This window comes from Caretta caretta, chromosome 21 (assembly GCF_965140235.1).
Source record: "Caretta caretta isolate rCarCar2 chromosome 21, rCarCar1.hap1, whole genome shotgun sequence".
Classification (NCBI taxonomy): Eukaryota; Metazoa; Chordata; order Testudines; family Cheloniidae; genus Caretta; species Caretta caretta.
The window spans coordinates 6336791-6363339 of record NC_134226.1 but is presented as its reverse complement, the minus strand read 5'-3'; the positions used below and the strand labels follow the sequence as shown (position 1 = coordinate 6363339).

Here is a 26549-nt window from a genome sequence, read left to right as displayed (position 1 = left end):
TTAAACTGAAACCTAACGTGCCATTCAGTATAGTCCCTAAATACCACACAGATGGATGCATATGAGGGTCTCCTTTTTGAGCCTCTCTTGCGCAGCTCATGATAGAGGCAGCTGCAAACTGTAGAAATGTCTGCTCTCTACGACTCTTTTAGAGGCTGCATCTTTGTGGTGACACTTCAGGTGGCTGGTTTTTGCTAGTCACTAGTTTTCTTAAAATTTGCTTGCCTTAACACCTCTTTGTAGAGCGTACTTGCAGATCTCAATGACTGATAGGGCCATGGAGAGTAAGAGGTCTTCTGCAAACATCCTAGTATATTGAGCTAGTACGTTCCTTGAAATCAGTGCAAAGGCTGTATTCACCTACAGTAGCTTCTATTGCTAGGAAATGCAATGGGGCAATGGCTTCATAAGAGTGCTTCTGTCTTTTTCAGACCTGCTTTACTGTTCCCTCCAGACAGATTTCTTGTACGGGAATGAGCAGATGTTTCTTTTGGAAACATGTGCCAGCCTCTGCCTGCATACATCAATTTCATTTCCTTCATGTAGTGGCACGAAATATTGCAGTACAACATTCTCCTTTCAACCAGGCCTCTGTCACATCCATTAAACTAGAAGATCTGTGAGGGCCTAACTCAGTTCCCCTTTCCTCCCTTGTCCAGCTCTTCAAGAAATGAAAAGACTGCAGTTTCTGAAATGCATTCTCTTAGTTTCCTATGTTGTGGTCAGCCTCATTGATTCTAATTCTTTTCAGGGTATGTACTGAATGAGCTTTGGTTTGGGGCTGCTCTTTTTCCTCTGGAATTAAGAATGTTAATGTTGGTCTGTAATCCGCAAAAAGAAAAGGTGGACTTGTGGCACCTCAGAGACAAACTAATGTTGCCCAAATTGCATTGGATTGTTCACATGTGGTGATGGTTAATGAAGTGCTTTACGTATCTTCAGAAGATGCACTGTTCCGTAGTATTGGTACGTTACTGACTCAGGGAGGGATGGGAGGAGAATCACACTTGCTGAATTATCAACACGGTTTCCAGGAGAACATGGCTGTTGTATAGAAGTCTCCCATTAAAGGAGTGACCTAGCTTGATGCTACATAGCCTGTGAGATCTGAGAAGAGCACAGCACAAGGTAGTATGGCTGTAGAATTTTTCAGGATGGGCCATTTTTCTTACAAGTCTAGTCTAATTATATTCTAAATCCTTTCATTTTAGAATATTGTTGGGCCTTGGTTTTCAAAATATAGTTGGGCGGTGGGAAGAACGTTCAAACCTATGCTTCCATTTTGTAGTCATGAACTCTGTCCTGTACCTATGCCTAGCCTTGGAAAGATTCTGTTTTGGTCAGTAAACCATCACTTTCACCAGGCGCACAAAGATGAAGAAATATTTCCATCAATAATAATAAAAATGTAGAGAGAGACAAAGTAAGAAAAATGTTCCTTATGTGCTTAGTTTCATTAAAGGATATTTACTTGGTATATTTTAACAGATGGCATTGACAACTTGTGTTTTAATAGTTATAAAGCTTTAACTTCCTGAGTCTGTCTCATTAAATTATTGTGACACCTCCCCCCCATTGTCTGATACCACCTAGTTGTCTGAATTTGTGGCAATTTAAATGGATAAAAATAGAAGAAAATGCTTAATTAAACCTTGATATTATCTGTTGAAATTACTAACACAATTCTGCCAAGCCTACATATGCCATGCACTCTGGGGAGTGTAGCTGGAATATGGTTGGAGGTAAAACATGGTGATGCATTAGTGTGTATCTTGCAAAGTACAGAGAAATAAAGTGTCTGTTCAAGCACACCAATAACTCTGTTGGTGAACTATCTGCAGTCTAGCACAGGATTTTCTGTATTGGTATGGAAATTGAGATGATTACATTGATGTGAATTTTCTGTATTTTTCTTCAAGTGCTAAGGAAAAGCTATCTTGGAAAAAAACTAAAGAAAAAGCTAAATGGGTCGTTGCCCCCAAATGATTTTGTGCATTCATGCATGAAACAGTCTTCCTGAGCACATCAACAGTGCTCTCCGTCTTCCATATGGGTCTCCTGGAGGGACGTAGATATCTATCTAGAGTCCTACGATAAACTTGTTAGCTGACATATTTGAAGAGTAACGTGTGTGTCATTTTCTTGACCTGTATTTAACACAACTGTGTGCTTACTTCCTTCCCCTTCCCAGCTCTGTTTCCTTTTAGCCTGGGAGATCTCTAAACAAGGGGTTATACTATCTTGGTTGCTTGCAAAGCACCTCGTGTGATATAGATGCTACTAGGTATAAATCATACATTTACTCTGTACTCGTTTGAAATTTTTCCTCAAAGGCGATATTGTGGCTCATTGAACAGAGGAAGGGATAAAATTCCTGCATTTTATTCCCAGTTCTGCTGCTGATTTGCTGTATGGCCTTGTGCAAGCTGCTAAACCTCTGTGCCTCAGTTTTTCCATCTAAATGAGTATAATACTGCTGACAGGGAGTTGAGGATGAATTTTTTTTAACTGTGGTAAACAAAGTTCTGGACCAGTGCTTAGTGTTTTAAACCACAAATCTGAAATATAAATGTCAAATTCTGAGGGAGAGATGGTTGTGTGTGTCGGGGGGGCGTTGGTACTGACCTGTCTGCCTCCCCTTGCAGCTGCTGTTCAACTTAGTCTTCAGATCAGGATGCCTTTTGGAGGGAGTTTTTAATGAGCCTCACTGCTGTCTTACTGTATGTGCCCAACTAAGTTAAGAGACAGTCAGATGGCTAAGCACCTTTATTGCCTACTCAAGGAAACGGATTAGCGCTGTCAGAGTGGAATCTTCTCCCTTTTAATCTTGACACACATCCCTCTGGTGTCTTATTTATTTTTCTCCTTTTAAGTAAATATAATGCTAATGAAAGGGGCCAGATAGACACCCCTGGAAACTGAAGCCTTTTATCCTTAGGAAAGGGTTTAACACAAGCAACATCAGTGCCACCTTCCCTGCCAGTGAGTCAGAATCCTGTGGAGTTCCCTGCATGTCAGGCAGCTCCTGCTGCTGGGTTCTACAAATATGGGTGTTGCTCCTGATGTGGCAGTAGGCTGAGCCCAGAATCCTTTCTTGTAAGCTATGGGATAGCAATTGCACTGTTGGTTGGGGCTGGATTTGACACACTGACCTGGAGGTGAAAAGCCAGTCCTCCAATGGTTTTCAACCTGGGGTACATAGAGGCCTTCCAGGGTGCACATCAACTTACCTGGATATTTGCCTAGTTTTACAGCAGGCTACATAAAAAGCACTAGCAAAGTCAGTACAAACCAGAATTTCATACAGACACTGACTTGTTTATACTGCTCTATATACTGTATACTGAAATGTAAGTATGGTATTTACATTCCAGCTGATTTATTTTATCATATGGTAAATGAGAAAATAAGCCATTTTTCAGTAATAGTGTGCTGTGACACTTCTTTGTATTTTTATAAGCAACTAGTTTTTAAGTGAGGTGAAACTTGGTATGCAAGAAAAATCAGACTCCCGAAAGGGGTACAATATTCTGGAAAGGTTGAGAGCCAATGCAAGCTGCTCAGTCTCTCAAGCCTTCCACTTAAAAAGAACCCCCCAAACAAAAAAAATAACAAACAAAATGAACTGAACAAACAGTGGCTCATGTAAACTGACTGTCTGAGTCTCACTTGCACCCCACCTCTGTGTTCTGATCGCCGCTTAGGGTACATCTACGAGGGACAAAGTTCAGTTAACGGAAGGTGTAAAGTCAATATGTGTAAATTAAAGCAAGTTGACTCAGCATGTGGATGCCCTCACTCGGAAATAAGGTGGCTTCAGTTGGCTGTAACTTGATCCTGTGCAGGATAGAGGAGCCCTTACTATGAAAGCTTGTAGGCACAATCCCTAATATGGATTGGATGGATTGGAAGGGAGCAATGTAAGTATCATGCAAATTATCTTGGTCTTCCAGTGATCAAACCTTGATATCCCAAGTGGCTCTGCTTGCTTCCCCTTGCCCACAGTATTAAATAAAAACATCTATCCTCGCTTTCAAGACTCAACATCACTCCATCTTGACATACATATCGTATTGTCATTTGCTGTATTCCCAAGACCAGCCTCTTCCGGTCTGTGTCTTATTCCATGTTGCCTCCGATGAATGGAACAATTTCTTAATCCCAGTTTGCTGGGACCTTCCACTGCTGTTGTCGTTGGCCTACTCAATGTCCTTCCTAAAGACTTGCTTTTTCTGTAATGTCCATAAATGAAATAAAAACAAAGTGTGTGTGTGTGTGTGTGTGAGAGAGAGAGAGGGAGCGAGGAAAAACAAAAAACAATGATCAGGCTCAGAATACCTGAATACAATATACAATACAGAATATTGTAATACCTAAAATGACCCCTCTACCTTCCAGAACTCTGTGTTTTGTCAGTCTTCACCTGCTTTCTAGTTTGTAAGGCAAACTGTCTTGATGTAAAAGCAGCAAAGCATCGAGTGGCACCTTAGAGACTGAGATGTATTGGAGCATAAGCTTTTGTGGGTAAATACCCACTTCTTCAGATGCATGGAGTGGAAATTTCTAGATGGAGGTATAAATATGCAAGCAAGAATCAGGCTAGGGATAATGAGATTAGTTCAGTCAGGGAGGATGAGGCCCTCTTCTAGCAGCTGAGGTGTGAACACCAAGGGAGGAGAAACTGCTTTTGTAGTTGGCTAGCCATTCAGAGTCTTAATTTAATCCTGAGCTGATGGTGTCAAGTTTGCAAATGAACTGAAGCTCAGCAGGTTTCAGAGTAGCAGCTGTGTTAGTCTGTATCCGCAAAAAGAAAAGGAGTACTTGCGGCACCTTAGAGACTAACATTTATTTGCGTATAAGCTTTCGTGAGCTACAGCTCACTTCATCAGATGCATTGAAGCTCAGCAGTTTCTCTTTGAAGGCTGGTCCTGAAGGTTTTTTTTTTTTTTTTTTTTTTTTTGCTGCAGGATGGCTACCTTGGAATCTGCTATTGTGTGTCCAGGGAGGCTGAAGTGTTCGCTTACAGGTTTTTGTATATTGCCATTCCTAATAGCTGATTTGTGTCCATTTATCCTTTTACTGTGACACCATCCGCTCAGGATTAAACAAAGACTGTGAATGGCTAGCCAACTACAAAAGCTGTTTCTCCTCCCTTGGTGTTCACACCTCAGCTGCTGGAAGAGGGCTTCATCCTCCCTGATTGAACTAACCTCGTTATCCCTAGCCTGATTCTTGCTTGCATGCATCTGAAGAAGTGGGTATTCACCCACAAAAGCTTATGCTCCAATACGTCTGTTCGTCTATAAGGTGCCACAGGACTCTTTGCCGCTTTTACAGATCCAGACTAACACGGCTACCCCCTGATACTTGTCTTGATGTATTTGGTGGTGTACAAAACATGAGCATCAGCACTCAACAAATAGGGGTTTTGTGAACAGGTAGGTGCCCAGGTTTCTTGTGTGCTCATGAGATTTACCCATGTTCTGATGAGTCAAAACATGCACATGTTGCTGTATTCCTATCAAGGTGAGGGGCAGACAAAAGCCCTCCTTAGCTTCCAAATGCTCCCTGCTCCTGTTGAAGGGAATGGGAAAGTTGCTGCCGATTTCATGAGGAATCTGCTTTGGTGGTGGTATCTTTATTTGATTTACCTTCAGAAAATGACTGTTAGTGGTTTTATATTGTGCCTTGACTGTCTTCTCCTGTAGGAGAGTTGCCTTTCATGTTTACACACACTATTGCATAGTCTTTTATGGAAAGACACCCTTGCCAGTCACTTAATTTTCTAATACCTGTGTGTGCTTGTAGGAGGGTAAAGAATCCTCTGACTGGAATGCTCAGATGTTGCTTTTGGCCTGTTAATGACAGAACTTAAAATGCTGGGGCCACTTTATGTAATTTTGCACTTGGCAGGAGGTAACACAGGAAGGCTGGTCACAATAGGCAGCTTCCCCAGAGAACCTCTCTAGTGAAAGCATCTTAAACGAGCAGAAGAGCTCTTCATGGCCATCAAAGCCTTGGAGGTCTGGTTAATCCAAATCACTTTATTAATTTTTCTCTTGGGTATATAAACAATAAAGCCATCTTTGATTGAGAAATCAATAGTGGAGCTCTGCCTGTATAAGGCTGTCTGGCATTTAAATCTTAACTGCCTAGACATATGGATTGTGAGTAGCCACAGATAATCCAGTTCTTTCAATTATTTTTATGGGCCTTTGCCTGCCAAAGCATCCTCCCATGGATTGAAATCCTGTATGACGATTTCTGTAGGCTAGAACGTGAACGGTTTGTGCTTTCTCGTGAGCTGAGAATATCTTGGTTATAACAGCAAGGGCCTTATTTACATTTTCAGTTTAGAGGCTAGTGCAGAAATTTGAGATTTGTCTCCAGTTTTACTTTTCAGAGTAACAGCCGTGTTAGTCTGTATTCACAAAAAGAAAAGGAGTACTTTTGGCACCTTAGAGACTAACCAATTTATTTGAGCATAAGCTTTCGTGAGCTACAGCTCACTTCATCGATTACTTTTGCATTTCTTTCCTCCTTTTAGCCAAATATTCAAATTTAATTAATCTCCTAATGTTTATCACTTGAAAGTAATCTGTTCCATTGGTTGAGGTGGTGCTAAATTTTGGACTTGAAAGTCCTGGATTTAACCGTGTAGTGATTTTATCCTTGAGTTCTGGTAGCTGTTGCCCCCAGAATTCTAATGAGGGATATTCTTCCTTCTCCTGACATGCTTGGTATTTGTAATGAGTTTTCCATATAATGGGGCAAAATAGCGGCAAAATCTCCAGTAGCTACTGCTTTCTAGACACGTTTCTAGTAGCTTTCATAAATTTTTTCCCTTAGTTAATGTAAAAAACAACTTTGTGCTATATAAGAATTAGGCAATATTATTTATTGCACTAAATGACTTGATAACCTACCTGACGTGTCCATAATGTCTAATACATCTGTGAAGTTGTTCTGGATTCTACCTATATGGAAATGAAGTGACAGTGATAATCTGCAATGATGTATAGTGCCTTTCATCAGAATCTTAGTGCTTTCTGAAGATGGGTGTTACCTTAATTTTACATATGAAAAAATTAAGGCACAGATAGGTGAAGCACAGTGCTTAAATAATATCAAGGTAGATGGATTTTTCTTAGGTCTTGCAACGAGTTAGTGAAAATCGGGATTAGAACCTTTTGTCACCTGGCTCCCAGTGCCCCTACTGGAAGGACTAGAACACTGCCTCCACATACTCCTCTCTCTTTTCCCCTCTCCCAAAGATGGGGAGGTACTGAATTCTCATCCCGTTATTTTGGTTTCCGTGGACAATTGTGTAAGCATTTAACTGGGGCTCTTTGAATAGCGCTGTCTAGTTGCTATTAAAAAACCTCACTTGCTTTAGGAACATTTGCTGAAGCACAGTTGTTCCCTAAAACATCAGACAAGCTAAATGTATTTATTGCCCAACTGATGAATACCCAGACATCAAAGTTCATTTATTTTCTCGTCTTACTGGATGATACTAGCAGGAATTCAAGTTGGAAGGTTGAATGGTAATGAAAAGATTGGTTTCAGAAACCGTGTTAATGGGAGAGAGATTGTTATACTTCAGTGCAGTCTTGTAGGGAGTAGCCTGCCAGAACATTGTGTGGCTCTGTCCAGGAGGAACTAAGCTTTTTTTTTTTTTTTTTAAATTTCTTCTTTGCACAGAGATGTGTTGTGCAACATCCAGTGGAAAGTTTCTCCCACCCTTAGGGGAACATTTGTACAGAAACTTAGATTCTGGTGATGTCTTATGCCTCATAGGCCTCATGAGAGTCAGGGTGTAGGCTAGCTCAACATGTTCGGTGCATGTTTCAAATCCTCTTTTTATTGTAACGCAGCTCAGAATTGACCAGTTGTTTGCTTTTATACTATTTGCGGTTGGGAACACTTAGGGAACTTCCTCAAGCTTCTAGTTGTATTAAATGCCATTTTTTCTCCTTCATAATTTGCTCACCAATCTTGAAAGAAAAGTTCCCACCTCTCCAAATTCCTATCACAGGAGGACCATTTCCAATGGTCACTGAAGATGTCTGGTGGATAATAAATATAATTCTAGGACTTCAGAGAGACGATACCTGCCTCAAGCAGTCCCAGTCTAGCTTCAGAGAAAATGGGCAATTGGGGCAGAACGGCTCCTCGTAAATTTAAAAAGTTTACCTGCCTCGTTTGCTCATCTGTACTGGCAGTGGCTTAACAGCTCAGAACAATAGGTAGGAAGGAGCTCAAGTAGGTATCGAAAAGTTATCTGAAAATGTCTAACTTCCAACTGCATAATGTACCACGTGCTTGACCTTCCAAAAAGCACAGCTATTTTAGATGTGCAAGAATACATCCCAGGATGCGTTCAGCAGACAACATGCATATTGCTTGTGCACTGAAGGTTTGAACTGTTACGTGTTATTGGTCTCATGCGTACTAGTGGTTCATGTGTCAGTGACGTTTTGATCCAGTTAGTTACCTAAATGCATGTCACAATTTTTAATTGATACTGAAATTTAGTTGTTTTTGTCCTTGAGATTTTACTATGTACATTACAGTACCAAGCCTGGGAGATTCCTATTGCATATTTTCTTTAACTGTTTATATAAGACATTAATTTGAATAGTAAAATCAGATATATAGAATAGCGTAGTATGTGTGTGTGGGGGGGTAAGTATGCATGTTTAGTATCCTTGAAATATTTCACTGTGTGAGCCCCATAGAACAGTACTTCAAAATCTAAACATCTATTCTGTGCTCCATCACTTAAATCTACAAAGCTCAGATTGCCTTCTAACATTGGTAACAGAATATTTTGTAGAGGCAGAAAATAAAAGGCATCTTTGCAAATATAATTCAGTATTACCTCTACTGAAAAGGAAGAACAGATAACCTGCTCCAAGTCCTAGAATGCTGTTCTACAATTGTTGGAAACGATATAGAACTTCTCTAGTGGAAGATTATTTACTTTTTTCCCCTTGTAACTATCTGCAGCTTGCTTTTTTTATGAAGTGTATCACGCCCTCCTCCTCCCACTCCGGGAAGATACTAAAATACTGGACCCATACTAACTTATTTTTAGCAATAAAAAGGTCTGGAGTGTAAGCAAAGGTTTCTTTTTAGATGTTTTTAAAAGGTGACCACAGTTCTTTCATTACACTTCGTATCACAAAACATTTATTTATTTAGAGATTGGGAAACCTTTTTAAATGTTGTGGTACCTCATCAGTGACGCAGTCCAAATTAGCCTTTCATTGCACTCTACATAGTGCTTGATGTGCATAGGGGTTGATGATTCTTTGCCAGCACCTTGAGTTGCTTAACTTCAAGCACGTACTTAAGTGTTTTGCTGATGTGGGGCCTTGCATCGTGTGCAAACCCATTGTCTTCATTCTCCCAGTGTGTGAAATACAGATGACAATGTTTTGCTTTTCATGTGCATATTGAGGGACAACTCATAAATGTGTGCAAGGTTCATTGAGGCCATTGGTTGGAAGAACTTTTCAAACCATTAGATCTGATTTGGTGTATTACAAAACTGCACTTACAGCAGGAATCTTCTAGTTTCAATTCTTCATTTTTTTTCTTTTTAAAATAATGCCCTTGTAGTGCTATATATCATACAAGATCTGAGACTCAATAAATTCATGACTCAGCATAAACTGAGGTACATGCAAAAAACCAGTACTCACTGAATATTGCATCTGAAACCCCGTCCGAAACCCTACTCGTACAGAAAGTCCTTTATGCTCCCGTTACACTTCACTACTATTCAACTTCATGTGGTCATCCATGACCTCAATGTAGTTTAAAACAAGCCAGTTTAGGAGGAAAAACTGCTGCAAGTGTCTATAATTCTATAACCAACTTTTATCCAAGTACCTTGCCCCCCCTCACCCCCGCAAATATTAATACTACCTACTTCGGTGAGATAGGGAACTAGTAGTATCCCCATTTTTCAGATTAGGGAAGCTGAGGCATGGAGAGGTGAAGTGCCTCTTTCAAGGTCCAACAGTGTGTACTGCAGTCTTTGAACGAGAAGCTAGATCCCCTCACTACTATTCCTATGACTTCCTCTCCTTTTCCTGATTCCACCTCAGTGGCCTAGGCCCTAGACTCTTTAAGGGACATGTACTGCTGCTGTTAGTCGACAATGTTCCACTAATGTGTTTTGTGCAATGGAATTCTGATTTTTGTGACTCGGGCAAAACTGCAAAATTTTCCAAGCCATTTAATCACCTGGTGGCATTTAAATTTACAGACTGAGACTGTATGCATCCGATGAAATGGGTTTTAGCCCACGAAAGCTGATGCTCAAATAAATTTTAGTCTCTAAGGTGCCACCAGTACTCCTCGTTCGTTTTGTTGTATGTGTGTGTTTTGTTTATTTCCTTTTCTTGGGGCTAGCTACTGATGTTTGTATATAGCTCACCTCTCTATTCAAGAGGCTAGATCTCTGAACATGATGCCTCTTTCTGCCTGATGCCCAAACCAATGGTAGCCAGCTTGAACTCTGGCTCTCCAAGGACCAAAGGCTGGTTTTAATTTGGCCTGTTGGCAAGGGTGGCTGGAAGATGATAGGGCTGGTGAGTTCCTCCCTTTTACCCATAAACCAGGAAAAACACAGCCTCTACAAAACACATGAAATCCATGGGCTTCAGGGAATCAGTAGCAGTATCAGGGTTGCATCTAAATAACTTGCTAGAAACGGAGTGGAAATACAGTTTTTGAAGGTACAATTTCCATAACATTGAAATCCAGCAGTGGCCTAGCAGTTGAACCTAACAGACTTAACAAATCCGAAGGGACCAGCCAATTTTTCTTTACTCCGATATTTGACTCTAAAGTTAGATTCGCCTTTTAATTTTTGTGGGGTGTGTGTGTGTGTGTGTTTGGTTTCATTGTTTTTTCCCATATTGCACCATTTCTTCTATATTTTCAAAATTCTTCATCCTTTTCTGCCGACTTCCTTAAATCCTTCCCCATCTCTTCCCCCTCCTTCTCTTTCCCCCCAGCTCCATCAACTAGTGTCAGGACTGGTGACCAATCAAAAATCATTTTTTTTCTTTGTTATTTTTAGCTTTATGTCGCTTTTTGTTTTTACTTCTGCCTGTGGATTTTTGGTATAGGTTAAAATCTGAAACTGGAGTCAATTTTTGAATTTAAACAGCAGTCTTAGCCTTAACCTTCACCTCTTGGAAGGTTTAAATGGATAACCACATGTCTGCATTATTGCAAGTCTTACTCTGACATTTAGAACACAAGTTAATTATACCTTTCAGGAGATGACAGTTTCTGTTTTAAGAAACTGATCACAGACGAGGCCTAGGATCTAAAATTACTATTTCAGTCAAGTCTACTGTATAATGTGGCAGCGTGTTCATTTTGCAGCCCTTTGTCTTTGTCCTGCTGCTGAGTCACTTGAAAGAGAGGATCCTGGCAAAGCCGTATTTGTAATTTAAAGCTTGTTGACTTGTTTTCAAGTTGCTTTATGTAGTTGCTTCCCATGCACTCGCTTAATGGGTGACTGGTCTGTATTTGAAGCTCTTCAATTTGGTGACCCCCTCATCACCTTTCCCAGTTTTGTCCTTTGCTTTGACTTTAGTGGAGGGGTGGCCAACCTGAGCCTGAGAAGGAGCCAGAATTTACCATTGTACATTGCCAAAGAGCCCCAGTAAAACATCAGCAGCCCTCCCTCCCACCCACCGGAAGCCCCTCCCCCTCCCTCCCTTCACCTCCTGATCAGCTGTTTGGTGGTATGCAGGAGGCTCCAATGCTGGAGGAGCGAGGGCACTGCAGTCTCAGGGGAGGGGGCGGGAAGGGGTGGAGTGGGGGGCAGGGCCTGTGGCAGAGCCAGCGGTTGACCAGTGAGCCCCCCCTACCCCCAGCACATTGGAAAGTTGGTGCCTGTAGCTCCAGGCCTGGAGTTGGTGCCTATACAAGGAGCCTCCTATTAACTTCTGAAGAGCCGTATGTGGCTCCGGAGCCACAGGTTGGCCACCCCTGTTTTAGTGTGTTTCTGCTGGTCTTTAATTTATGTGAGGAGGACCAATCCTCGCGAAGGAGTCATGAGGAACGTTTCAGGCAAGGGGAAACTAAATACTTCTCTGGATTATATCTGCTAAGGGACAGCCCATCCTAAATGCTGGCTTACGGAGGGACAATCTACACTCATTCCTATATTTGTTTTCTACAACCAACGGTATAACTTTTCATGAGTGATGTACCCAAGTAATTGGATTCTAATATATAAACTGTATCATTAAATTTATCTACATTTGGATTATTTCAGATTATATACTATATGTATTTTGAGTTTTTAAACACACTTTGTATTTCTGGATAATCTAAGCTCTATACCCAGATGTACAGACACTCTTTTCTTAACCTGTGTATTACGTAATTTTTTTTAACATTAATAAAAGTTTTCTGAGCATCACTCAGCTCTGGTTAAAACCAATCCATGTGGGGGTGAGAGACTTTTTAAAATCTGGATAGGTGTTGGGGATGCTGCTTTTGTTTTGTTGCCATCCTAATCCTTTCCCGGGTGTGTTATAATTTTAAATAGCTTGGCATCTGGGACAGGGATGGGAATGTTGTGGAAAGACTTCCATGCTGTTACATGGCTGAGGTAACTGAACAGTGAAAAGCAGCACTGGTTTCTTGTTTCTCCTCCTGGAATACTGAATTATGTCTGTGTGATTCACACTCTCTGCTATCCAGTGCAAGCATACTTATGAAGAAACTCCTCCTACGGAGAGAGAGTGCCCTTTTTATCTGCGTAGAAGCATGGTGCGGAATAGAGAAGGTAACTGGGAGCCAAGATTCCTGGTTCTAAACACAGTTCTCCGTTGCTAGCTTACTGTTTGATACTGAGCAAGTCACTTGAGCTCTCTGCCTCAGTTTCTACACTCCCCAAACGGAGATAATGCTGATTCTAAGAGCCACAGTAGATTGTTAGAGTAATTTTATATGCTCTGGGACAGGGTGCTATAGAAGAGCAAGGGTGTCTGCGTTAAAATGGTTTGGAAATATCTTCTGCCCAAGAGACACATCTCACTGAGTTTCTTTGAGGCATGCCTCAATGGTCATTCATATCACAAAGGTGAACTCTGGTGGTCCCTGATGCTTTTAGTGTGGCTTTTAAAGTCATGCTGACATCATATGATGATGTGCTCTCTCTGCTTGCTAAGCAGCTGAATTTCCCCAAGAAATTTCCCAACTCTGTGAAGTGCCATACATCACTGTTTCTCTTGTGTCATCAAGTTCCCTCTTAACCTATGATCAGTGGGAGAATGATTTTAATAGCTGTTCCAATTGGTGGAGTGGGGAGGGGAAATTCTGTAACTTTCCACTTAGACACAGTATCTATATGAATATGTACTTACAAAAAATAGCGCTTTTGTATAACTTGTGGCCAGCAGAAGCAGCTATGGGGAAGCAGATGTTTTGAATGAGGTAAAAACAAAACCTGAAGTGTGAGATAGTAAGTCATTCTGCTTACAAAGGGAATGGTCAAACCAGCTGCCAAGTTGTCTGCTGTGCAGGAGTTAAGCTGATTAAAAATCGTGAAGATAAGAGGTGTGAGTAAGAGATGAAAAGTGGAGCCAAGAGGACTTCAGCAATTCTATTTCTGCACAACAGTCAGTGTAAAGGTATTTCATTTTTCCTTAGCTTGCTGAGATAACTGGGCAAAAAAGCAGTGAAAGCTTTCTTAGGAGGGTGGAATGATTGCAGCTGGCCGGTAATACAGAGCGCTTGTATTTTCTGCCTCATCCCTTGAGATACAAGATAATCGCTTTAATGTGGATTTGCATGTGGTTCTTGAACTTTAGTCTATGGAGCACTTCCAACTTGTCCCTGAATCTGCTTCATTAACACTGGTGAAGCATCTATCAGGTTTCATAAAGGGAAGCTTATTGCAGGCCAGGACTCCCCTGCCTCTCTTCCCCCTGCCACCCCATTCCCCTTTAAGGTTCCACCAACTAGACTTAGGCTCTTTTCTGCACCCTGTGTGGCTGCTTCATATACATCTCTGCTGGTAGTCTCCTTGGTGCAAATTTAAATAGGGTCAAATCTGTAAATGCACAAGAGGATGAAAGCAGAGTGCCTTGGACAGCTCAGAGCAATGATCTGCAGGTACAAAAGGAAAGATGAATGTAAAGCCCCAGAGAAAATGAGGGGAGTGAGGGATGTAATAAGCAGCTGTGTATCTATCATATTCAGGGATTTGATTTCAAGTTGTCTCATGACCACTGACCTAATATTACTTGTATATGTTCCAGCACTGTTGTGGTAGGGTGGAATGTGGAGTCCTCCACTGCAGGATCTTGATTAAAAGAAGAGGTCCACAATATAAAATTCTTGAGAACTGCTACTGTATGTCTTTGTCCATTTGTTTGTGTGGTATAAATTGAGGGCTAATTTATCCCTCTGCAGGCTTTTTTTATCTCAGCTATGTTCCCCAGTATTCTGGGGAGTAAAATATTTACAGGGAAGCCATCATAGCTATAGATACATAGCACAAAAGGTAATGGAGTGTGTGTGTGAGATTCTATATTGGTTGGTTAAGCGGAATGACTGTTCATATTCCTGTACTTCGTGACAATCTCAAGCTATTAAATGACAACTAGTGATAAAGCAGCACTCCAAACCTCACTTTTGCCCTTTTGCCTCTGACTTGTTCTGTTGTTGGACTGTTTTAATATTTTGATAGATGGGTATTGGGTGTGTAGTTTACATTGACTCTAGTCAGTGTCTCTTCCATTAACACATCAGAGGCTTCCTCGTTTAAATGCTAGTCTTGAAAACTGCACTCTCCTGTATGCAGGGATCGCTACGCTCATGGTAAGGCTGGGGCCATCAGTACTTTGTGTTTGTGAGGGGAAGGAGAAAATAACTTCTCCAGTGGGAGGAACTTCCGGGAACAAGATGTTGTTTCCAGAGCTCAGAGTAGCAGCCATGTTAGTCTGCATCTCCAAAAAGAAAAGGAGTACTTGTGGCACCTTAGAGACTAACCAATTTATTTGAGCATAAGCTTTCGTGAGCTACAGCTCACTTCATCGGAAGCATTCAGTGGAAAATACAGTGGGGAGATTTATATACACAGAGAACAGGAAACAATGTGTGTTACCATATACACTGTAAGGAGAGTGATCACTTAAGATGAGCTAATACCAGCAGGAGAGCGGGGTGGGGGGCAAGAGAACCTTTTATAGTGATAATCAAGGTGGGCCATTTCCAGCAATTCACAAGAATATCTGAGGAACAGTGCGGGGGCGGGGGGGAAATAAACATGGGGAAATAGTTTTACTTTGTGTAATGACTCATCCACTCCCAGTCTCTCGTCTCCTCATGCCCCTATTCTACTTGCGCTATATTGATGACATCTTTATCATCTGGACCCATGGAAAAGAAGCCCTTGAGGAATTCCACCATGATTTCAACAATTTCCATCCCACCATCAACCTCAGCCTGGACCAATCCACACAAGAGATCCACTTCCTGGACACTATGGTGTTAATAAGCGATGGTCACATAAACACCACTCTATACTGGAAACCTACTGACCGCTATCCCTATCTGCATGCCTCCAGCTTTCACCCAGATCACACCACACGATCCATCATCTACAGCCAAGCTCTATGATAAAATCACATTTGCTCCAACCCCTCAAACACCTACAAGATCTCTATCAAGCATTCTTACAACTACAGTACCCACCTGCTGAAGTGAAGAAACAAATTGACAGAGCCAGAAGAGTACCCAGAAGTCACCTACTACAGGACAGGCCCAACAAAGAAAATAACAGAACGCCACTAGCCGTCACCTTCAGCCCGCAACTAAAACCTCTCCAACGCATCATCAAGGATCTACAACCTATCCTGAAGGACGACCCATCGCTCTCACAGATCTTGGGAGACAGGCCAGTCCTTGCTTACAAACAGCCCCCCAACCTGAAGCAAATACTCGCCAGCAACCACACAACAGAACCACTAACCCAGGAACCTATCCTTGCAACAAAGCCCATTGCCAACTGTGTCCACATATCTATTCAGGGGACACCTTCATAGGGCCTAATCACATCAGCCACATGATCAGAGGCTCGTTCACCTGCACATCTACCAATGTGATATATGCCATCATGTGCCAGCAATGCCCCTCTGCCATGTACATTGGTCAAACTGGACAGTCTCTACGTAAAAGAATAAATGGACACAAATCAGATGTCAAGAATTATAACATTCATAAACCAGTCGGAGAACACTTCAATCTCTTTGGTCACTGGATTGCAGACCTAAAAGTGGTAATTCTTCAACAAAAAAACTTCAAAAACAGACTCCAACGAGAGACTGCTGAATTGGAATTAATTTGCAAACTGGATATAATTACCTTAGGCTTGAATAGAGACTGGGAGTGGATGGGTCATTACACAAAGTAAAACGGTTTTCCCATCTTTATTTCCACCACTCCCCCTCCCCCACTGTTCCTCAGATGTTCTTGTGAGCTGCTGGAAATGGCCCATCTTGATTGTCACTACAAAAGGTTTTCTTCCCTCCCCCTTTCCCCCGCTCTCCTGCTGGTATTAGCTCATCTTAAGTGATCACTCTCCTTACAGTGTGTATGATAACGCGCATTGTTTCCTGTTCTCTGTGTATATAAATCTCCCCACTGTATTTTCCACTGAATGCATCTGATGAGGTGAGCTGTAGCTCACGAAAGTTTATGCTCAAATAAATTTTAGTCTCTAAGGTGCCACAAGTACTCCTTTTTATTTCCAGAGCTGCGGATCGTCAGGCCATCAGGGCGAACAGTTCTGTACTTCAGTTAGCACAAGCGGTTGAAGCCCTAATTTTTAAGGGTTCTTCAGAAGTAAAACATGAAAATAATTGTACGGTAATTAAAATGTGCCTCCCAAATGATGGACCCAAGGAATCCGAAAAAAGCCAAGGTGGGTGAGTTTGTACCTGAATGACCATGATTGTGAATGGTTATGGACCAGTAACAGTGCCTTGCACAGCAGGCTGGGACATGGACATTGTATGCACAGTAGAATGCTAATTGTATAGAGGGAAGGAGAGTTGTCTGGCTCATCTACGTAATAATACCTGGATATAGTAAATTGGTTTGCTTTTGAAAATGGTACATATTACACAGGTCAGTTTTCCCCCAGTCTGATTGCCACTTTAAGTGGACTGAGGGAATCTGGCAGTCCTACATGATTTCTGACTCACATGTCTGACTTAAGAGTTGAGGAAGGAATTGCTGAACTTTTACCTTATTCTTCAAAATGAAAAAAACTTGCAGCCGGTTTTATCTTGTATAGGAAAATGGCAACGCGCAGTTAGCAATTGCTTTTTAGCAGCTGCTTTTCCATGTTTTCCTTTCGTTCAGCCTGCATCTGTACATGGGATTCAGTGGGGAATTAACAAGAAAAGGTGGGAGGGGAAGCTATGTAGTTAGATGGAATCTACTAAACGATAAATTTATGAATAAAACATAATGTACAGTGTCAACGCTTACCCTCGCTACCTACCTTAATTCACAAATTACAGGACAAGCCAGATGGCAGTTAAGGTCTGTCCTTGAAACTACTTACAAATGCTGAGGTTGAAGTACTGAAGATGGCTAGGAAAGGGATGAAAAATTATGCAGCTGTCTAGATTTTATATTTTATTCTTCATCCCTGCCCTTTATAATTAAGGATCTTTATAACATGATGTTGGAAGTGATTTACAAGGCATACTGTTTTCCTCTTGTTACTATTTAATCGAATTGTAAATAGCTGGAACCTTTCTTTTTTCCTCCTTCTCTTACCTTGGGAGACTTTGGGGTATGTATTTATTGGCTACGCTGTGTTTGTGGGAAGGAGGTAGCTTGTTCCAGTATTGGCGTAAGGCACTGTATTTGGAATAGGAAGACTTGGGGTCTAAGTCCTGGTTCTGCCACTGACTCTGCATGACGCTGAGAAGGTCTCTTCCCCTCCCTGGGCCCCAGGTTCCCCATCTATAAAGTGGGGTTAAAGCTGCTTCACCTTTGGAAACAGCTGAATGTGGAATGGCAACAATTTATGATGTGGATCTAATGCCCTCTGTAGCTTTAATGCCAGACAAATAATAGTAATTACTTCCCGGCAGTGACCAACTCAACAGAAGGGGTCATTGAAATTGCAGCTCCTTAAAGTGCTGGTCCTATTGAAGTGTTGGGGAAAACAGGTACAAGAATCAGGGCAACATTTGCTTTGGCTGAGGATAGGCTGAGGGTTTCCATATTTAATGCAATCATTCTTTGGGGGAGTGGGGGGTTGCCTTAAACTCTCCAAAGCAAGAAAGAGCATGGTATCATGTAAAGGCTGGGAGAGACCGAGATGGGTAAAGACCGCAGAAGCCACTCTGCTACTAACTTGAAAACCCAGCAGTGTAGTAATAGGAGCTGGAAACTGTCCAAGTTTGAGAACACACAGTGATGGATGAGGTGAGATTAAACATCTGTGTGACCTTAAAATAGTGTCCGTATGAAAACAGATTCTGGATGATACTGATTCTGTGACTTGGTTTGCAGCAAATAGTGGTATTAGCAAATGGTTACTTAAGGCTTTAATTTTTAAAATAGGAAAGGAATGAAGCATTTTTTAAAAAGATGTGTGTTTGGGGTGTGTAATTTAAGGGATGCCAAACCAATGAACTGAAATAAAAAAAAATCTGTGTATTGCGACTGCAATGTCACAAAAGCTCCAGTGTAATATAGTAACCCACAGTTGACAGCACATGTTGCGCTGCTATGTTCTGACAGTAGGTCTGGAAAAAAATCCTCAGGCATGTTTAAGCGGTGGGATAACAAATAGATGTTTCATATCCTAGAAAGCTGAGTGAGCCTCAGGAAATTCCAGCATTCTTGAATTTATTTTATTTGTGGCCAGAGCAAAGTACTGGTTAAAAAATAAAACAACTGATCAAGGTTGCCTTGCTTCAGCTCAACCTCGCAGACTGGGTGCACTTGTGTTCAATAGCCTATTGTTCCCCAGTGCATACAGCCCAATCAGCTGTTACTTTTCCTCTCACAGAAACAGTGCATGTATTTACAAGAAAAAGTCGTGACGCAGCATATTTTGCTAAACGGAAAGGTTACAATTAGTCTTGGTGTTTAGCAGGCGAGGTGCATGTGAGGCAGTTCGAGAAGCATTTGCTCAATTAACTTACCATTAGATTTTAAATGATTGTAGAATGACAGTGCAAGTCTCTTTAATAAGACTTATAAGACCTCTTGTTTTTTTAGTTTTTCTCTTTGATTTGGCACCCAGCTTCTTCAGAGAGAGAGCAATGTTCTTTTTTGCAGTCAACTTCGAAAGTCAAGAGGGTGCCCATGCCACCCGTCACATCCCCCATTGTAAACAGTCCTGGAATTTGAACGTGTTTGGATTGCAATCCTGTGTCCAGAACCAAACCATGAAAAGTTGAGCCTATCAAAAGGCCTGAGTCTGCAAAGCACTGAGTGTCCTCCATTCCCACTGAAGGCTTTGGGAGTTGAGGTCACTCAGCACAAAGCAGGATAGGGGGCTGAATTTTCTGCAAATGACCCATACACTGAAGTTCATGACTTTTCTTCCTCTGTAGTCTTCCTGCATCTTAGTTCTTTGTCCCTCATGCAGGTCCCAGTGCTGTGAAGTACTGAGGTCAATGCAAGTTCAGGGTGCTTGTGAACCAGTTAGAAAGCCTGGCAGAATCAGGCAGTCATTGAACTGAGCTTTGGTGTGTGCTTGGTTTTGGTTTTCCTACTTGCTATGGAAGTGATTTCCTGAGCAGTTAAAACAAGAACATTATTGGTGCAGAATTGTTGAGTTTGCCTTACAGCTACTTTCCTAAGCAATCAATCATAAGGTATCAAGAGTGGGAAGAAATAACTAATGCAGGGAATGTAGCAACTGCATTACTGCTCTTAGCTATATCTTTGTCTTCCACTCCACCCCAATCCCAACCTTGCCTTGACACATCCTGAGTATTGCTTCCAATACCAGCGATTGCACTTGCATGTGCCAGTGGAGTAGCTGACTTCCCCCTTCAAGATAACCTAATGCAGATAATCAAGCTCTAAATGTGCAAGTAGATATGAGGCAAGTGGTTGCTGAATCTGAGCTGTGCTCTTCGCTTCCATATCGGTTTAAGGGAAAACCCTGAATCCACTTTGATCTGTTCATCTGATGGATACAATATAAAATAAGCTTTTGTGAGAAGTGACCATCATAGCCTCTCCGAGTGTGGGACAGTAATTCAGCTGAGAGTGTTTAATGGAGGAAACTAGCTATCATGTGGCTACATGAGCTAATCTTAGAGCAGAGGTGGGCAAACTATGGCCCGCAGGACCGTTCTGCCCAGCCCCTGAGCTCCTGGCCTGGGAGGCTCACCCCCGACCCCTCCCCTGCTGTTTCCCCTCCTCTGCAGCCTCAGCTCACTGCGCTGCTGGAGCAATGCTCGGGGCTGCAAGCTCCTGGGGCAGCACAGCTGCAGAGCCCAGCCTGACCCCACGCTTGGTGCTGCGCAATGCATGGCTGCTCTCCTGGTGCAGCCGTGCCGCCAGCCACCGGTGCTCCAGGCAGCACGGTGGGGAGGAGGGTTGGATAGAGGGCAGGGGTGGTCAGGGGCCGGGGGTGTGGATAGAGGTCAAGGCAATCAGGGGGCAGGGAACAGGGAGGTTGAATGGGAGCAGGGGTTCCTGGGTGCTCAGGGAGAAGGGGTGGTTGGATGAGGCAGGAGTCCTGGGGGGCCCGTCAGGGGGCGAGAAGCAGAGGGAGGGGTTGGGTAGGGGGCAGGGGCCAGGCCATGCCTGGCTATTTGGGGAGGCACAGCCTCCCCTAACTGGCCCTCCTTAAAATTTCTGAAACCAGATGCGGCCCTCAGGCCAAAAAGTTTGCCCGCCCTTGTCTTAGAGGGAAACAAGAAGGCTGTCCTGTGCATTGTTTTACACCTTTTGCTATACAGCAGGAGGCATATTTAAGAACATAATAACACAACAATTGCCATACTGGGTCAGACCAATGGTCCATCTAGCCTAGTATCTCGTCTTCTGACAGTGGCCAGTGTCAGATGCTTCAGAGGGAATGAACAGAACGGGGCAATTACTGAGGGATCCACCCCCTGCTGTCCAGTCCTAGCATCTGGTAGTTGAAGGCTTAGGGACGCCCAGATCATGGCATTGCATCTCTGACCATTTTGGCTAATAGCCATTGATGGACCTATCCTCCATGAACTTAACTAATTCTTTTTTGAGCCTAGTAATACTTTCGGTCTTCACAACATCCCCTGGCAACGAGTTCCACAGGTTGACTGTGTGTATGTGAAGAAGTGCTTCCTTATGTTTGTTTTAAACCTAGTGCCTGTTAAATTCTTTGGGTGACCCCTGGTTCCTGCGTTTCCTGAAGGGATAAATAACACTCCCCTATTCACACTCTCCACACAATGATTTTATAGACCTCTATCTTATCCCCTTGGGTTGTCTCTTTTCTGAGCTGAACAGTTGCAGTCTTTCTAATCTCTCCTCATATGGAAGCTGTTCCATACTCCTAATAATTTTTGTTGCTGTTTTCTGTATTTTTTTTTCAGTTCTAACGTCTTTTTTGAGATGGGGCAACTAGAACTGCACGCAGTATTCAAGGTGTAGGCATACCATGGATTTATATAGTGGCATTATATTTTCTGTCCTATTACCTATCCCTTTCCTAAAGGTTCCTCACATTGTTAGCTTTTTGACTGACTGTCCATCACAGTGAGCGGATGTTTGAGAACTATCCACGATGGCCAAGGGGTCTTTGAGTGGTAACAGCTAATTTAGACCTCACCGTTGTGTATGTGTAGTTGGGATTGTTTTCTAATGTGCATTGCTTTGGGTTTATCAATACCATTTTGTCTGCCATTTTGTTGCACAGTGACCCAGTTTTGTGAGATCCCTTTGTAACTCTTCCTAGTCACTTATGGATTTAACTGTCTTGAGTAACTTTGTATCATCTGCCAACTTTGCCACTTTGGTGTTATACCACGCTTCTCAGATCCTTTATGAATATGTTGAACAGCAGTGGTATTGTACAGGTGTTTGGGGAAACCCTGCTATTTATCTCTCTCCACTGTGAAAACTTAACCTTTATTCCTACCCTTTTGTTTCTTATCTTTTAACCAGTTATTGATCCATGAGGGAACGATCCCTCTCATTCCAGGCCTGCCTACTTTCCTTTAGAACTTTTGGTGAGGGACCTTGTCAAAGGCTTTCTGAAAGTCTACGTACACTGTATCCACTAGATGACCTGTGTCCTCATGCTTGTGTTCCTTTCTGTCTTCCTCAATAGGATTTCACCTTCAATTGTTAAAGGATGTCTCTGTCTCTCACTGCCTCTTTTACTCTGTCTAACCACTGTGGCATTTTTTGGGTCCTCTTAGTATTTTTTTTTTTATTTGGGGTAAGCATATTGTTTGAGCCTCTATTATAGTATTTTTAAAAAGATTCCATGCAGCTTGCAGGCATTTTCCTCGGGTGACTGACTGCTCCTTTTAGTTTCCATTTAACTAACTTCCTCATTTTTGTGCAGTTGCCTTTTTCTGAAGTTCAATGCAGCTGTGGTGGGCTGCTTGAGAATTATTCCCCCTCCAAAGATGTTAAATTTAATTCCATTACGGTTGCTATGACTGAGTAGTTCAGCTATGTTCACCTCTTAAACCTAATCCTGTGCACCACTTAAGACTGAATGAAGAACTGCCTCTCCCCTTGTGCGTTCCATAACGAGCTGCTCCAAGAAGCAGTCATTAATGATGTATTAAACTTTTTTCTCTGCATCCCATCCTAAGGTGACATGTACACAGTCAGTAGTGAACTAGTTGAAATCCCCCATTATTAGGGCTCAGCGTCTGTCATGGAGGTCGCGGAAGTCACGGAGCCCTCTCCCCCCAGCAGGGGCCCCTTCCCAAGGTTTGGTCACTGGTATTTTTAGTAAAAAAAAAAATCATGGACAGGTCACGGACCGTGAATTTTTGTTTATTACCCGTGACCTGTCCATGACTTCTACTAAAAAGACCTATTTCTAAATCGTAGCCTTATCCATCGTTATTGGGTCTTCTGTTTTTGTAGCTTCTTTAATCTCTGAGCATTTCAGTCAGAGTCTAGGACCTGTCAGGTGCTTGGTATTATATTCCCGCTGCTATACCCTTATTAATGCTTGGAATTTCTATCCATAGAGCTTCTGTGGTATTGTTTGATTCATTTAAGGTTTTTACTATATTTGACTTTGCTTTCTTTCATGTACAATGCCACTTCTCACCAGTGTGACCTGCTCTGTTATTTATACACAGGCACTTATCAGATTTGTCAATATTTGGCTGTCTGCCTTCATGTGGTGTAATTGAATGGGACTCTTTCTTCCCTTTTCTTTCCTTTCTTCAGTTCCTACTTGTACTTTATCAACTTCTATCATCTCCTCTTTGCTAGAATATAGAGTATCCCCTTTAATAAATCCCTCCATAAAGGATGTGTCTGTCTGAACTGTGTGCTCCTCAGCACCTGTCGTCTTTCCCCAGCCCTTACATTCTAGCAGTCTTTCTACATTTTGGTTTTGGTGGAGCTTCCTCTCTAGACTCTTCCTTTCCCAAAAAGGCCGTCCAGTTCCTAAAAAACCTAAATTCCTCCTTCAAACACCATGTTTCATCCACGCATTGAGACCTTGCAGTTCTGCCTGTCTAATTGGCCCTGCTCGTGGGACTGGAAACGTTCCAGAGAAACATATTTTTCTTCCGCCACTATTACAAAATTTGAGGGGAAAATCGAGCCACTGTCAGTGCTCCCTTGAGTCTCTGGAGCAATGGTTCACTAGCAGACCTGTCAGGAGCTGGGCTACAGTCCAGAGGACCCCGGTACATAAATAATGGAGCAAACAGAATATGCCGTTTTAATTTTTAACTGCTATTTTTGGAACCATAGGGTGAAAATCATAACCAATTTGCTAAATGTAAAAAACAAGATATTACAAAATAGGAAGAAAGAGGTATTTTCCTTTCCAAGCATTTGGAGGGAGCATCTACAAGCAATAGATCAGTTAATTAACTAACTTCAAAATCTATTTGATAGGGCCCTCTAAAATTGGGGCATTGAAAAAGGGCAAGATTCTAGATCAGTGGTTCTCAAACTGTGGGTTGGGACCCCAAAATGGGTCGTGACCCTATTTTAATGGGGTTACCAGGGCTGGCGTTAAACTTGGTGGAGCCTGGCGCTGAAGCCAAAGTCTGAGCCCCACTGCTGAGGGCTGAAGCCAAATCCCAAGGGCCTCAGCCCTGGGCAGCGGAGCTCAGGCTTTGGCTTCAGTTCTGGGCGGCAGGCCTCAGGCTTCGGTCCCCCTTCCTGGGGACACATAGTAATTTTTGTTGTCAGAAGGGGGGTCACAGTGCAATGAAGTTTGAGACACCCTGTTCTAGATAGTTCTCGGCACGGTTGTGCTCCTCCCCTGCACCCTGGTAATAGAACTCCTCTTATTTAAAAAAAAACAAAAACAAAAACAAAAACAAACCCACAACTTTCTACTCCACTTTCTAATAGGGATGTGAGTGGTCATACTTCTGTAGTAGAAATTGTTAACGACCCGTTGCATGCCACTGACTTGCTGCATGCATGATGCGTGTGCCATTTTTACTGGGGCACAGATTGGAATCTACTTCACAGGTGCCTCTGTTACCTGTGTATACTAGCTACAATTTTTTTTACCCTGTTAAAGCTTTAGAGCTTGAGGCAAAGTTCACTGAAATCAATGGGAGTCTTTCCTTAGTTACCACATAGCAACACCACCTGGCTGTATGTGACAATCAGTTTTACTTGAGGGGGGTGGGGGTGGAAGGAGGAGAAATTCATTAATGGGGTTGGCTTTGCAGGATGTTCTGTGTCAGAATGGCAGACTTCCAAATGAGTACCAGGTTAAGTGGTGCGGAGACTGATTCATTACACCAAGGAAACACTGAATTACGGCACATTCCTTATGGAATGCTCTGTCTGCTCCTCAGTCTGTTGTATAGCTGGCTCACCTTCATTCCTGTATCAGTCTTACCGACAAAGCCATAGGTGGAAAAGAGGTCTATTTGCATAGCACGTTAATAAGCTCATCACGCCTACAAAGCCTTGCAAATCGATTACTGCTTTTGTAAATGGGGAGAAAGCGGAATGGGGAAGAAATAGTGTAGACTGAGTATCAACCATTAAATAATTGCTAGTAAATTTTGTGTTAAGTGTTTTGCTTCCTCCAACCTCTGTAAATCCTGAAATATTACTATCATGTGGAAATGAATGTGCAGCAGAGTATCACAAATTTGCAAGACATAAAACATGTAGGATGTGTTTTTGTTTTTCTTAACATTGCCTATGTAGGGTACTCCACAGTTGGCAACATGAATGGTTTCACTGGCCCTTTCCAAGAAGCCCATGGATCATGATCAGTGTGCACTTAAAAGAACACTGTGTGCCTGTCCATTGTAGTGTCCCCTGGCTTGGCTTCTATGGAGCCCCGATGGAAATGGAATCTAACCCTGACTAGAGAACAGATGGCAGTGGTACCTTTCCCAGAGTGTGAACCCCACCCTGTGTTTTGTAGCAGGCCACACTAGGAGAAGGAGGTGTAATTGACAATTCCCTCTGCCTGAAGGAATGAATGTGGCTCAGTGTTTTGACGGCAAATAAATGCACACGACTATAAGCTTGCATATTTGCATGTAATTTTTATTTTCCCTGACTGAGGGATTCAAGATGCATGAGTTCTCCAACCAGAAAAAAGTTACAGTTGACCAGGTTTGCCCTCATGTAGCAGTTAGGGCAGCTGGGCGGGAGGGGGAGCTATGGGGAATCACAAGCTTTAACTTCCCCTTGAACTGTATGTTCCGAACTGCCTTGGATGGTATACTGTTGGGAAAGCAAGGCTTCCAATTTAAACTCTTACAAAAGTCAACTCAAATTTGACAGGTTTCAGAGTAACAGCCGTGTTAGTCTGTATTCGCAAAAAGAAAAGGAGTACTTGTGGCACCTTAGAGACTAACCAATTTATTTGAGCATGAGCTTTCGTGAGCTACAGCTCACTTCATCAGATGCATACCGTGGAAACTGTAGCAGACTTTATATATACAGAGAATATGAAACAATACCTCCTCCCACCCCACTGTCCTGCTGGTAATAGCTTATCTAAAGTGATCATCAGGTGGGCCATTTCCAGCAAGCTCTGCGATACAACCGCATTTGCTCCAACCCCTCAGACAGAGACAAACACCTACAAGATCTCTGTCAAGCTTTCTTACAACTACAATACCCACCTGCAGAAGTAAAGAAACAGATTGATAGAGCCAGAAGAGTTCCCAGAAGTTACCTACTACAGGACAGGCCTAACAAAGAAAATAACAGAACGCCACTAGCGGTCACCTTCAGCTCCCAACTAAAACCCCTCCAACGCATTATTAAGGATCTACAACCTATCCTAAAGGATGACCCAACACTCTCACAAGTCTTGGGAGACAGGCCAGTCCTTG

At 42.4% G+C, this 26549-nt stretch overlaps 1 protein-coding gene across 6 annotated transcripts in view; it reads left to right on the top strand.

Annotated features, from left to right (window-relative positions):
• SRGAP2 (SLIT-ROBO Rho GTPase activating protein 2) overlaps nucleotides 1–26549 on the top strand; it is a 209083-nt gene that overhangs the window by 56851 nt on the left and 125683 nt on the right. Inside the window, exon 1 of one of the 6 annotated variants that reach the window (XM_075122006.1) lies at nucleotides 13590–13673. The exons of the other annotated variants lie outside the window; for them this stretch is intronic. Within the exon in view, the coding sequence (XP_074978107.1) occupies nucleotides 13613–13673 (61 nt within the window). The 5' untranslated portion in view covers nucleotides 13590–13612. Of the gene's footprint in view, nucleotides 1–13589; nucleotides 13674–26549 lie in introns of those variants that run through there. 6 annotated transcript variants of the gene reach the window in all.